The 14,780-nt window shown below is 38.3% G+C and overlaps 1 protein-coding gene across 5 annotated transcripts in view; it reads right to left on the reverse strand.

The window, feature by feature from the left end:
* Nucleotides 1–602: 602 nt before the first annotated feature.
* arhgef7a (Rho guanine nucleotide exchange factor (GEF) 7a) overlaps nucleotides 603–14,780 on the reverse strand; it is a 39,922-nt gene continuing 25,744 nt past the window's right edge. For 2 of the 5 annotated variants that reach the window (XM_056241092.1, XM_056241101.1), the window contains exons 9-22: nucleotides 7,991–8,113; nucleotides 7,752–7,890; nucleotides 7,613–7,672; nucleotides 7,379–7,525; nucleotides 6,270–6,356; nucleotides 6,067–6,145; nucleotides 5,821–5,960; nucleotides 4,146–4,367; nucleotides 3,853–3,946; nucleotides 3,680–3,769; nucleotides 3,067–3,237; nucleotides 1,344–1,443; nucleotides 1,135–1,189; nucleotides 603–1,018 (exon numbers count right to left, since the gene is read on the reverse strand). In XM_056241092.1, the coding sequence (XP_056097067.1) occupies nucleotides 896–1,018; nucleotides 1,135–1,189; nucleotides 1,344–1,443; nucleotides 3,067–3,237; nucleotides 3,680–3,769; nucleotides 3,853–3,946; nucleotides 4,146–4,367; nucleotides 5,821–5,960; nucleotides 6,067–6,145; nucleotides 6,270–6,356; nucleotides 7,379–7,525; nucleotides 7,613–7,672; nucleotides 7,752–7,890; nucleotides 7,991–8,113 (1,630 nt within the window). In that variant the 3' untranslated portion in view covers nucleotides 603–895. Of the gene's footprint in view, nucleotides 1,019–1,134; nucleotides 1,190–1,343; nucleotides 1,444–3,039; nucleotides 3,238–3,679; nucleotides 3,770–3,852; nucleotides 3,947–4,145; nucleotides 4,368–5,820; nucleotides 5,961–6,066; nucleotides 6,146–6,269; nucleotides 6,357–7,378; nucleotides 7,526–7,612; nucleotides 7,673–7,751; nucleotides 7,891–7,990; nucleotides 8,114–14,780 lie in introns of all 5 variants that reach the window. The other 3 variants (XM_056241074.1, XM_056241083.1, XM_056241108.1) reach the window with 2 other exon arrangements.

Below are 14,780 nucleotides of genomic sequence, written 5' to 3' on the forward strand. Positions count from 1 at the left end.
GGTATGACGTCTATCGTATTGTGATAAAGAAGCTATTAAAATAATGAAGTCCCGTCACAGCTTGAGTTACAATGGCACCTAAAACAAGTATTAAACATAACGACATACATGAGCATTAGCTTCATGTTCCTCATTTAACAGCATACCTTTTTGTCTGTAGAGAGTTGACTTAATGTTTAAGTATACACATCTAAATCATTTGTAAACAATAATTAAATGGAATGAAAAGGTTCATGGTACCACATAATGGAAATATTCACAGATTCAGCATTTTAAATCTGAGTGCATCTGAATAAAAGTTATTAAAAAAATTAAAATGTAACACAAAATCTGATAATCTCTTGAACCGTTGTAATCACAAAAGTGATTTGTAGAAAAACAGGACGCTCACAACCCCAGGCATCAGTGGAATGCGAAGACTGAGGTACTGTCTGTCGAAACACCATCACATTAGGTGAAAGACGAACGTGTCAGGGACATTCACGCGTAACATTCATGCCATCCAAAGAGATGCTGAAGATGCGCCTGATTTAAGTCACATCATGATTGTTCAGCTAAAAAATATGTGGTTTTCAAACTAAATAAAAAAAATCTGCTTGGAGTTTAAACATTGGAATGAGCCATTTTAGGCCAAATATGTATCATTATGTTATTACAGACTTCCTGGATGTCCATGGTGGTTTCAAGCTAAGACTACATCTGAAATTTGAATGTTGAACTTGAACTTCCAGGTCACCTAACCCCTAGCGTAACAAAACGAGTAAGGTATGGTGCCCCTAAAGGGACCTGGTGATAGAAAAAAAAAATATGAGATGGGAAGAAAAATGTATTACCTCCCATCACATAATTGTTCCACCACCATGCCACTTTAGGGACTTCATAGTAAGGTGCCATATCATAAATTGGTCTCATCCCAAGAAAGATCGTTCATATTCTTTAGCATTTTTCTAACTATCCTCTCCAGATCTTTCCGGGCTCTCTGTTCTTCCTCCAAGGATTTCTTCATTTTTTTATAGTCCTGTTGGAATGGTAAAATCATGTAACCAGGCAATGTAAACTACTAAATATTATTATTTTCTACAAGATTAATTTCGATATTAAGAAAAGCTTCCTCATGCCCTCACAGACACTCACCTGTTTAAGTTCTTGTACCTCATCTTTCAGAGCATAAACAACATCCACAAGGCTCCTAGGAAACATTGGATATTGAATATATCAGTGCATACTTCAATAATAATATCATAATGCTGAAGCTCTGTTCAATTCATGTTCTCTTGACAACAACCTTTTTTAACACTTGTTATAAACGCTGTTCATAAGAATGGCCAAATATGCAGTCTTACTTCTCCTCCAGAAGAGTCTGACCATTACTCTTCAACTCGTCTACACTGAACTTCTCCTCCCCAGGAACTATCAGTGCTGGACTGGCATCTTTCCACTGTCCTGTTTCAAAAGAGAAGCCCCGCATATTGATTTCAGGAGGTTTAGTTCAGTTGGATTAATTGATTAGCTCAGTACAGGACCACTGTGCCTCAAAGAATGGTTTGGACTGGATCAAACTTACACAGGACTGTGAGAGAGTGAGACAGGAGTTAGTCATGCAGAGAGGGATCGGATCATCCAAAAAAAGTAAACGTATTCAAAAAACAAAACAAAGAGAGCACCAAGGGTTTCCTGAAGGACGGTAAAACTGAAATGAAACCACGCGCATACAAAAAACCTGTAAACAACAAACAATCAAAACAAAACCCACTAAACGAAAATAAGAAATTGTTGTAAGAGATCAATTCCTGAAAGCATACTGTACAAAACAACCCAAGATTTATTCAAAATTTATATTACAACATTTGTGGTATTTTGTCATATATTTGACTCTGCATATATATAACAATCACATTAATAATGTCTTGGTTTCAAATCACGGAAACGGCACTGAAGTATCTCTGCTGAACAGTTTTAAGAATATCTGCCGTAAACGACCAACAAAAAGGTAGTAAATATACATATTTTCTTCTCGTTCATTTTTTTAACCACAGAATAGAACTTGGTCACAAGAAATCACATAACATGAGGAATTATACTCTGTCATTATTGAAATAATTGGCAAGTTGGTTTTCTTGTTTGTCTCAAACACATCATACATAAAAGAGGAAAAGCATCAAACACTGAGGCTTTGACAGTCTCGAATAAATGGTGAAGAACTCTTGACTATTACCATCCACACACCTGATTTAAATGGATTCTAATAGAATTTCAACCAACATTAAATTCAACTTTTTTTTCTGTAAATTTCCATACTTTTCACTATAGACACCACTATAAACTTACATGTTAGATACAAGCATACAAAAAGTCCAAAATCATTCAAAATACATTTACAAATTGAAAATAAATACATTTATATCACATACTGTAAGTATGAACAAAACGTCACCAATAATACTGTCCGTAGTGCCATCTGAGAATCATACTTATGAATTTCGTGAACACTTATTCATGAAGTTCTCTGATAAAGACCCAACTCCTCATGTCAGCAGAGCGGAATTCTAATGTTCAAAGTCCAAGGTAATACCACACATTTCAGATGAATGACAATACTCTATTTACAGACATGTTAAGAGATGCTAGCATCTTTTTTCTTTTACAGCAGAACCTGTCCTTGTTGCCTTTGGAGTGCATTGTACCTTCAACAGCGTTAATAATTAAATACATCTGGGAATGAGGGAATAAGAACATCATTTTTTTAAAGGACACTTAAATAAATTTTGAATGCGAGGCAAACAACGTAAAAAAAAAAACTTTGAGTTAAGTGAGGTTGGTGGTTTCAGGGGGAGTTTAAATGTCAAGGCAACAGGGAACTGCTTTGGGAAAGTGCATATATATGCAGAAGACGATGAGGTGTGATTAATACAACACTGAGAAATAAATAAATAAAAATGAATCAAATAAATATGCATTAGAGTGACATCATTAAATACATAAATAGTTTCAAATAAATATAAAGTCATTTAAAATAAGAGGAGTGAGGGGGAGATTAATTTTGGTGGGAGATGTAGGAGCTCTTACGGGAAACAGAGCCCATCCTGTAACTGTGGGCCGTCCATATACTGTCATAGTCAGAGTCCTCTGAGAGGTCTGAGGTGGCCTCGGGCCTTGAGATACTGCTACGGCGGCCCAGAGAGTCCACACTGGATTGATCCAAGACGTGGTTATGCATGAGATCAGTGCCTTGCCATGCTGAAGAATCCGTCCGGTCGCAGATGATGAGAAGGGGATCAAATCATATGAATGAAGGGAAGGGGGGAGGCAGGGAGAATCGCAAATGGAAGGAGAAGAGAATAAAACAAGGGGGCCGACCAAAGAATGGACATGGGTGGTGCAACCACATAGATGGGAGAACCAAGAACACCGACATAGTAAATGAGTTTTATAAATAAATGATTAAATTAAAAAGTAATGTGTAAAAATGAAAGGGGGATAAATAAATGAACATTAAGTATGATGAGGAAAAAAGAGAGAGGATATTGTTATAAGAGATCCAAGAATAAACATGTTAAGATCAACAGACTTTAGTTTATAAAGGACTGCTGTTCTATGTTACACACGAGAAGTAGATATGAATGAGGAATGTCTTAGAAGAAAAGAGACGGAGGTGGACGGGGCCGCATACGAGACTTACTTGAGTTCAGAGTCTGCCTGGTTTTGGCACTCGTGCAGTAGGCCTCAATCACTTTCAGAATCTGAGCGTCTTCCTCCAGAGCTACAGTACCTGCACAGGTCAGAGGTTACATCAGACACATGATCTTTCAGAATCTCCCGATTTCAATAACCATGTCAAACCTGCCGACTTACTCTTCCTCAGTGCAAACTCCTCATCGGACGGCTTCCTCTCCGGCTTTCTCTTGGGCAGCAGCTTTTTCATTGTCTTGGGGCTTTTACTGAGGTCCTGAAAGAGGAGGAGGAATGGAAACAATAGGAAAGGAGGTGAAGAGGAGACTTACAGAGCCATAAGAGACTACTCAAAATAATAGTGACTACAATATCAAGGGAAATAATCAACAATTATGATTTCTGTTTTATATTATATTGCATTTAATATTAGATTTCCACAATATTTGTAACAGGAAGTCCAGTATGCTGCATACCTCTTTATAGCAGAGAGCAGCTGAGGGCCTGAGTGGGGGTGCTGGACGCAAGCAGCTCAGGCTCCAGGGCTTCTGGGTTTTGGGGGGCTCCAGGGGGCCCCACATCATGGTGCTGTGTGGGGCCCCATGAGAGGAGGGATGTGGTAGGGTGTGGTAGGCAGGAGCAACTGTCAGGCCCCGGCTTTCTGCATGTCTGGATGGCGTCAGAGGGTGAGACGGGAGCTAGAGGGGTAAAATTTAAGCTGACATTTAAGCTGAAGATAATTGACAGGTCACATTTCAACCCAAAATGAATAAATAAATGTTTGTGTTACATTACGCTTGACTTTATATTGTGTAAAGCTCGTAAAGGGATAGTTCACCCAAAAATGAAAATTCTGTCATTATTTACTCACTCTGATTTTTCCAAACCCGTAAGACTTTCGTTCATCTTCGGAACACAAATTAAGATATTATGATGTTTTATTAACAAAGTTCAGGAGGAGCACGTTCAGATAATTAAACCTAATTAAACACACGTGGAGCACATTCAGATAATCAAACCGAATTAGACACAAGTGGTGCTTAATCAACGAGTTAAGCGCTGTGTATATACACTAACCTCCGTTCATTGACAGTTTAACAGCATCCCTCCACCACCCCATCTCCTCACTTATAGTCCTAATACTCTTACAACAACGGGGGGAGTACTCTGGGTTCGGGCAAAATTCCGAGCTCGGAGCCCTCCCCCCGGACAGCACGCCAAATACGCATAATCTTTACTCTGTTTAATTGATGTAAGTGTGAACTCGTGAATTTAATGAAATCTAAGAGCTTTCAGTCCCTCCATAGACAACTTCGCAACCACCACTTTGACGCTTCAAAAAGTTAAAAAAGAGATTGTAAAACTAATCCATATGAATTGAGCGGTTTAGTCAATTTTTTTATGGAGACATTCACTTTATTTGATGAACAGATTGAATTTAGGCTTTTATTCACAAATTAACATTCACCAACACACACATCAGTTGTGGTCAACGGAATCTCAAGCATGTTCACTTGACGTGTGAGAACCAATGAGGTTCATTCTCCTGTATTACGAAGAACTTTTTAGCTTCTGCAAGAACCAACGAGGTTCTTTCTCACCAAATTTGGACTAAACCACTCAATTCATGTGGATTAGTTTTAAAATTAATAAACACAATTATCTAAATTAATTTGATTATAAAAATATCTTTATTTGTGTTCCAAAGATAAACGTAAGTCTTAGATGTTTTGAACAACATGTGGTTCAATAAATGATGACCGAATTTTCGTTTTGGGTGAACTAACACAAATGTGTGTGCTGTTTTTACTTTTTTACAAAACTCTTCTGCATAGCAGCTATAAAAGTGCTAAATAAATTAAGTAAAATAAATAAAAACATACAAATAATATGTAAATAAAATACATTGTGTTATATTGCACTTGACTATATTGTGTAAAGCTGTTTACCGGTATGTCTGTTTTACAAATGTGTGTGTTTTTAAGTTTTTGTAAAGCTTTTTGTGCATAGTGGCTATAAAAGTGTTTCCTAAATAAATAAAATGTAAACTGTATACTTTTAGATATTTAAAAACTTGAATATTTATATTTATGAATATTTAAATACTATATGTGTGGTTTTCAAAGATGTGACATTGAACAGGTGACTCACTGTGTGGCAGGGAACAGTGAGGGGTTTCATGCTGGGAGCCGCCATGGTGGTGTGCTTGGTCTGTCGGTTCAGATGCTCGAGCCAGTCCTGCAGATCCTGTTTGTTATAGCAGATCACCTGAAGCCTCTCAAACATGCTTCCTATTGGATGGACACACACACAAGCACAGTCAATGAATGACTAAGAATGATAAAAACACTTGATTGTGTCTTGAACTCAAAGAAATGTGAGTCAGTTTGTCCTTACCCGAAAGCTCAAAAGCATTTTTATGACTTTCACAGTCTTCTAATGGGGTCACCGTCATCCCACTCAAAGGTAGCTTGCCCTAAGAGAAACAAAGCAGACGTTTTCTCTTTGTGCTGGAGCCGCAAGTTCTATTTTAATGTGCGTGTTGAAAAGCTGTGGTTTGATGGTGTATTAATCAGCTCTGACAGCAGCTGGTTTCTGACCTGGTAGATGAAGCCACTCATCCTTGGACTGGCAGATAGGATGAGCAAAATATGAGGAAAAAGCAGAAGGTAACGCTCATGCTTCTCCTAAAAAAAACAAAAATATAACACAGCCATTGTAACTGCAGAACTGAAATCACAGTGGAAAACCTATTGGCATTATCGTCAATATGAATTAGCAACAGGTATTTTTAAAACATTATTTATAATTCTTTCATGCTGTTATTTAGCTTTTTCTTGCATAGTGTCCACAACTGACGACGGTTTCAACTTCTTTTTTTTTTAAATAAAACTTATATCCAGAAACAAAAAATTCTGAAGTATAAAGACAAATCTTGATTTTTTTTTTTAAACAATTCAAAGGGTTAACCCACTGGATAAACAGATCACTACTTACTCTAATCTTGTTAATAACTGTAATAATAAAAGGTTTCCTGAACACTACCAATAGTCATGTTTGCATCAACAATATTTGTAATTTAATTTGATCACAAATTGTTAAAACGCTCAAGCCATCCTAGGTGCATATGACTTTCTTCTTATAGCCGAATACAATCGGAGTTCCCAACTTTGTAATGACATTGAATAGTGTCCAAAAAGCGCATCCATTATAAAAGTAATCCATTGAACTTCAGTGGGTTAAATAAATGCCTTCTGAAGTGAAGCGATGGGTTTTAGTAAGAAAAATATCCATATGTAAAACTTTATAAACTAAAATCACTGGGTTCCGGCAACGGCCGCACCCGCGTTCACGAGTCGAGTTCCGGCGGAAGGGTGACCTCTGACCCGACATATGATGTAGCTCCTCTTCTCTTATATCGAAATCCGAAATGATTTACTATAACTCCAATTGTGTTCGGCTGAAAGAAGAAAGTCATATACACCTAGGATGGCTTGAGTGCGAGTAAATTATGGGATAATTTTCATTTTTGGGTGAACTATTTCTTTAAAAACCTGAAGTGGATCTTTCTTTTCCCAATCAGAACATATTTTTTTCCCCAGACATAAGGCATCTGGGGCATCTATTTTCACATAAATCAAATTCACACTATTAGGGGAGAATATATTCATCAGGTCTGTCAGCTATTGAGATCTTTGTGCTGTCTCACCTCACAGCCATGGTTCTGGACCATGGCCTGGCTCATATACAGCACTGACCCCAGGGTCTTGATGTCCTCCCCCTCCCAGAGACGAATCGCCTCAGTCAGGATCTGAAGCTCAAGCTCCTTACGCTTCCGCACCTCCTGACACTGTGCCTGTAACCATGGCAACACAATACATTAAGAAGGCTGGTTGTCATGGGAATGATCCACACCTAACTGCAGTGGCAAGTTAACACTCACAGAGAGATTCTTGAAAGCTGTCATACATTTCTGAATTTCTATCCTGTCTGGATGACCCTCCTGAAAGGGAAAGAAGACAGTGTCACATTGACGACGATAAAAACCTCAACAGAAATCAAACAAACACTCTCTCTTCTACCTCCATGTGTCTCTCCAGTTCTTTCAGTAATGTGGGATATTTGTCCAGTCTCATGAAGGGTTTGCTGAGGCCAGAGGTCAGTGTGAGAATACCTGGTATGGATGCACCCCTTCCCTCCATGAACTCTCCAAGTTCCTCACTGCAGGCACAGAAATGAGAAGTTATCACCAGTTTTCACCTATCACACCAGTGAAGAGGTTCTCTGTGAATCAGAACACAGTATAGTGGAGTCACAGTACCTGTGATCAGTGAGAATACTGACTGCCGACGGGTGGTTGGAGCAGTAAGACACATAAAGAGACCTCATCTGGGGCATGAGATTCAGGAAGAACCCCCCGACCTTCTGCTGAAGCTCTGGAAGCCTTAATCACAGAACATTGAGGAGAATTATTACACACACTGGACTGATGTTCCTCAAATATTCTGCTCAGGGTTCAATCTAGGACATAAATCTATATTTCCAATATTAACAACACATTCTGCAATTAATTCAGCCCAAAACATTTAAATTCACAGACTTAATTTAAACCTTATTTAGTAGATACACTACCGTTCAAAAGTTTGGATACAGTAAGATTTGTTTGTTTTTTTAAGAAAGAAATTAATCATTTTATTCCGCAAGGACATATCAAAGGAATGCAGTTCCTGCAAAAATTGGATGACTAGTAATTTCTTACTACTTAATTTTGAAAAAACAAAGGTTTGAATTATTGGACCAAAAACCTCAGCATGTAATAACCTAGAATACTGTCTAACACTTGATGGCTGCTCTGTCAAATCTTTTTCTCTTTGAAAAGCCACCTTTCTAGCATCTGTAAAACCGCATTAATATCTAAATTATGATATGGTCTCAATGAAAAATGCGATCATGACCTCAAGGCTAGATTATTGTAATGCTCTACTGGGTGGTTGCCCTGCACGATTAATAAACAAACAAAAAAAAGTTTTTTCTTACTAGAACTAAGAAGTATGACCATATCAGCCCGGTTCTGTCAAGACTGCATTGGCTCCCTATAAAACATTTTTAAAATCTTGCAAATTACTTACAAAGCAGTACTTGAGTACTTGATCTCAGTACTTGAGCGAGCTCTTAGCGCATTATAGACCTTCACGTCTATTGCGATCTTCTGACCATTCATAATACCTAGAATATCAAAATCGACTGTGGTCGGTAGATCCTTTCCCTATTTAGCACCCAAACTCTAGAATAGTCTTCCTAGCCTTGTTCAGGAAGCAGACACACTCTGTCAGTTTAAATCTAGACTAAAAACACATCTCTTTAACCTGGCATACACAAACACATTATCATATTTCTATAATTCACATCCGTTAAAGGACTGTTAGGCTGCATAAATGAGGTCAACCAGAACCTAGAACACTTCCATTACTAGTGATGGGAGAAACGAACGAATTGCTTCGCAAAATGATTTCGAAACGCTGGTGACCCCTGCTGGTCAGAACAGTGTAAATGCAACAAAATCTCAGGCTAAACGTGCATAAAAAAGCTATTACAAAGCCATAGCAAATGGTTAATTGAAAGTAAAATTGATCAAATGCAATTAACTAATCATCTACTAAGATTCAATATCAAGTGTCTATATAATATGTGTTCTTTTATCAGTTTTCATGGTTTGTTTCGTTTGTTCCATGGATGGCTCAGCTAAACATGCCAATAAGAGACTATTAACTACTATTATTCCTTTTAATTATACTAATGTCTCATTAAAACATCTACAAATGTATAAAACTGATCAGAGATCAGAAAAAACCCCATAGACACTTGTTCAATGATTCGCCGCTGGGGGGCGATCTCAGGGAATCCGCATGATTCATGGGTTCACAGATCATCGCCCCCCCCCCCCCCCCCCCCCCCCCCCCCCCCCCAGCGGTGAACCATTGAAATTTAGAAACATTTAGAAACAGTTATGACATAACAAAGCCTTGTTTACTGAAATCACGTGACTTTGGCAGTTTCATACACGCTCCGAACCACTGATTCGAAACAAAAGATTCGTAAAGGTTTTTTAAGCTTCATGAAGCAGTGTTTTGAAATCGCCCATCACTACTTGTTACATCGTAAGCAGACTATGCTAATATTAATCTCTCTGTTTATCCCGAGGTTACCGTAGTCAGACGTATCCTGTCGATATCCAGATAAGATGGTGGACCTGCACCTAGACACGACCACAATGCAGCCCTGATTGTCAGCAGAGATCCTGTCAACTAGACAATCCCCTGTGAAGACCTCGTCGACACGACAGCCATCGGCACTAGAGGCGTTTCCTCCGAGGAGGCAAGGGAGGCAGAGTCTCCTCAAAAAATTGGATGAGAAATCCTAATAATCCATATTATAAAAATAAAACAACTCAAATATTACAAAATGTGACATTAAAAATCATAGAAATCGCAATTTTTTTTTAAAGTAACACTGTCCAACAGTGACAATGGCAGGTAAAGTTACAGCGGAAGTGCGCGTCTCTTGTGCCTCCTCTGAGCCCATTGAGTTTTAACAGACCCCTAAAGCGTGTGGTGGGGTTGATGGGGGTAATTAAGAATGAATGGGGGAAAGTCACATGAGAGGAGGCAATGCCTCCATCGCGCTATGATTAGATATGATTGGTTATGGTTGATGCGATAAATCCCGCCTCTTGTTTTCAAACGCATTTGCGAATTGGTCTGAATGAACAAGACTAATTAAACAGCAAGTAAACAACTCATCCGCTTAGATATCACTGCTTTATGTCACGTCAAAATCAAACTTGAAATGGACTGAAAAACATTATGTAGGGATTTTTTAGTAATCAGCTTGGTGAAATTTAAGGTACATCTTTGTCTGTGATCATCAGTGTTTACCGAGCATGATAACCAATAAAAATGAGTTGACTATTAAAAAGAATAGCTGAACATCAGTTCACAAATAAAATATATTGTTTAAATCGTGCCCTTAGTAATTTTTGGAATAAATGTAAAAATGCTTAAACTATCTTGATGAGATTTATACTTAGTTTTAATGAATAGAACAGTAATTACATAGGTAATGCAAAAATACAGAATAGAATTGTATTTGGCTTCTCTCTCTCTCTGCCAATCAGTGGTGTATATATGTATATAAACATTAAAAACTGAGGACTTTGCCTCATTTCAGAACACCACTGATCGGTACATATCCTCAGCAAAGACCACAAAGAAACAGACAAGTCCTCTGCACAGACCTATGACCAGCTTCTCCATACTGGTGTGATGAACCCGATCATCAAGCAAAAGGAACCGGATGAAATATTTTAATGATCCACAATCTGAATTCTGACTTGTGATGCAGCCTGAATCATAATAACACCACCATGTTCGTTCCCTTCGTTGGCCAGAGGAGAATTGGCCCCCCGACTGAGCCTGGTTTATCCTAAGGTTTTTTCTCCATTCTGTCACCTGATGGAGTTTGGGTTCCTTGCCACTGTCGCCTTTGGCTTGCTTAGTTGGGGACACTTCATATTCAACAATATTACTGATTTGATTGCACTGACATTATTGGATGAGAAATGAACTGAGCTGGACGATGACATCATTGTTTTTTTGCAGAACCGCTTTATTAGATTAAATAAACTTATTTAATAATTGATAATCTTTACTACGGAACTGAATCAACACTGAACTGACCTCAGCTGAACAATGACACTATTTTCTTTTAGAGTTTCTGTATAGCCAAAAAGAGCTCGGTTTAAATCATTGAATAATTTTCCTGTTATCACTGTAAATCTGCTTTGAAACAATCTGTATTGTATAAAAGGCTATATAAATTAAGGTGACTTGACTTGACTTAGTGATCAAAAGTGAGAATAAAGACATTTATAATGTTACAAAAGATTTTTGTTTCAAATAAATGCTGTTCTTTCTATTCATTAAAGGATCCTGAAAAAAATGTATCAGAGTTTTCACAAAAATATTAAGCAGCACGACATTTTCAACATTGATAATAATAAGAAATGTTTCTTGATCACCAAATCAGCATAACAGAATTATTTCTGAAGGGTCATGTGACACTGAAGACTGGAGTAATGATGCTGAAAATTCAGCTTTATCACAACAGGAATAAATTACAATGAAAAAAAAACTTATTTTAAATTTAAAAAAAAAAAAATCTTCACTACTCATTTTTGTCATTTTTGGTTTTTGCAAACATTATATTTAAAATTTTCATTATTTTATTAAACAATTTATATGTAGCAGTATGTTTTTATTCTTAGATCTCAGATATGTTTATAATTTTCTATGGTTTTCTTTACAAAAAAATATACCTCTTAGGCTCTTACTTTCCTTAACAGGTATAAACGTACTCGGTTACTTGCGTAACCTCGGTTCCCTGAGATACGGGAACGAGTACTCAAACAGAAATAAGTCAAAACTTATACACAACAGAAGTAAAGATAACAAGATTGGAAAATGCTAAATGAGTTTTTCAGCAAAAATGTTTGGGTTCCCTTTCGAAAACCAGGAAGAACTCATAGAGGTCGATCCTGCCCTAGACAATCGTTCCAAAAAAACCTGTATGGCCTAGGCACTAGAAGGGCAGAGAGCTGGTCAGGTAAGAGAAGGCAATAGCCTGTTACCAGTGGCCCAGACCTTGATCGGAGCCACGAAGGTATTATAGCAATAGGCGATAGCCACAGAGTTACCATATAGTAGGGGGGAAAGTTCATAGTGGTTTGGGCTCGGCTGAGGCCAAATCCACTAGACAGAAAGGACTTGTGCCTGCAGAGTAAATGTGAATGGCGAGGACCAGCCGGCCGCCCCACAAATTTCACCAATGGAGACATCACTGGAGCAGGCCCAGGACGAGGCCATGCCTCTAGTGGAATGAGCGCTTACTCCGATGGGGCATTGTAGGCCCGTCGAAGAGTTGGCTAGTGCAATTGCGTCCACTATCCATCTGGATATCCTCTGCTTCGTGACCGGATGCCCTTTGGTGCGGCCTCCGAAGCATACAAAAAGCTGTTCCGCAAGTCTAATAGAGGCTATGTATATTCTCAAAGCCCTGACAGGGCAGAGTAAATGCAGCTCTCGTTCATCCGCAGAGGGAGGAAGTGCTGAGAGGGAAATGACCTGTGCTCTGAATGGAGTAGAGAGCACCTTAGGTATATAACCATGCTTTGGTTTGAGGATGATGACAAATTCCAAGCATGAGGCGCTCACAGAGAGTGCCTGTATGTCACCCACACGCTTGACAGATGCTAGTGCTAGCAGAAGTATGGTCTTTAGCTTCAGCGGTCGCAGGTTGACTGACTGGAGTGGCTCAAAGGGAGGGCTCTTGAGAGCCCTTAGCACTGTAGACAAGTCCCATGTAGGGACGGTGAGGGGGCGAGGCGGGTTCAGCCTCCTGGACCCCTTCATGAAACGAACCACAAGGTTGATTCTGCCCACAGCTTGGCCAGCCACAGGGGCGTGGAAAGCTGTTATGGCTGCAACATAAATTTTGAGCGTGGAGGGAGTGCTTCCCTTATCCAGCAGCTCCTGCAGGAAAGACAATATCAAAGATATGTTCCAAGAGAGAGGGTCTGCGCTCCGAGCTGTGCACCAGGCGGATAACACAGACCATTTAAGGGCATAGAGGCGTCGTGTAGACGGGGCTCTAGCCTCGGAAATAGTGTTTAACCCTCTGGGGTCTGAGGTGTTTTCGGGGTCCTTGAGATGTTTTGGCATGCTCTGACATTTGTGCTTTTTTCAGTTGCTTATAAACATATTAATGGCACAGGTGAAATTACACTCTATATAGCACACACAGGGCTACCATAATATGTGAGCAACATGTATGTAAATGTTTGTATTTTTGAGAGAATATTGTTTATGCGTGGTTATTGAAAAAACTAAAAAATAAAGTTTATAATATAAGGCCACAAATAACATACTAAATATTTGTCCACAAGACTATTGACTAGTGGATGTTATCGCCTAGAGTTTTTGCTTCAAATTGATCTGAAAATCATTCTGCCTTATCATTCACATAAAACAATAGATTGTTTTAAATTGTGAAAAACATTTTTTTGTTTGCAAAGGCAATATGCGGATGGGCGGAACGGCCCAACCCCCTCATGAATAATTAGGCAGTTCTCACCTGAGCAGTCTGCATACTAATGAGCCTTTCATTCAGGGGTGTCACACAAGAAAGAATGCAAGGACAATATATATACACTACCGTTCAAAAGTTTGGGGTCAGTGAGAATTTTATTTTTATTTTTTGGAGGAAAGAAAACAATACTTTTATTTATCAAGGAATAATTAATTTGATCGAAAGTGACAGTAAAGACATTTATAATGTTACAAAAGTCTTTTGAACTTCCTATTCATCAAAGAATCCTAAAACAAACAAAAAAACTGTACAACTGACAGACCAACAACTGTTTCAACATTGATAATAATAATAAATGTTTCTTGAGCATCAAATCCTCATATTATACTGATTTGTGAAGGATCATTTGACACTGAAGACACTGACACTGGTGATGCTGAAAATTCAGCTTTGATCACAGGAATAAATTACACTTTACTATATATTCACACAGAAAACAGCTGATTTACACTGGAGATAATATTTAATACTATAACTGATTTTTGTTGTATTTTTAATCAAATAAGCGCAGCCATGGTTAGCAGAAGAGAATTCTTTTAAAAGTATTTAAAATCGTACCGACCCCAAACTTTTGAAAGGTAGTGTATATAAATAAATAAATGTTTATACACACACACACACACACACACACACATATATATATACAAACAATCAAAATTTAAATGAAAGCCAAAAGCACATTTATAGTCACACCTTTTAGCCATCCACATACCATTTTTAGCCATCCACCGCGGTAAAAATAAACCAGTCGCATTGCAAAGTCGTTCGCGAAATGACCGCCAGGTGGCGCAAAGGGACATTTAGCAAAACGTAAGTGGGGCTAATGTCTATTAACAGTAGCCTAAGGATGAAATACTACAAGTTATGGTAATTTCCAAATAAGCCTACAACAAATTGTTGGTCATACA

The sequence above is a fragment of the Rhinichthys klamathensis genome, unplaced genomic scaffold (genome assembly GCF_029890125.1).
Source record: "Rhinichthys klamathensis goyatoka isolate OS25496 unplaced genomic scaffold, OSU_Roscu_1.1 h1tg000021l_1, whole genome shotgun sequence".
Lineage (NCBI taxonomy): Eukaryota > Metazoa > Chordata > Actinopteri > Cypriniformes > Leuciscidae > Rhinichthys > Rhinichthys klamathensis.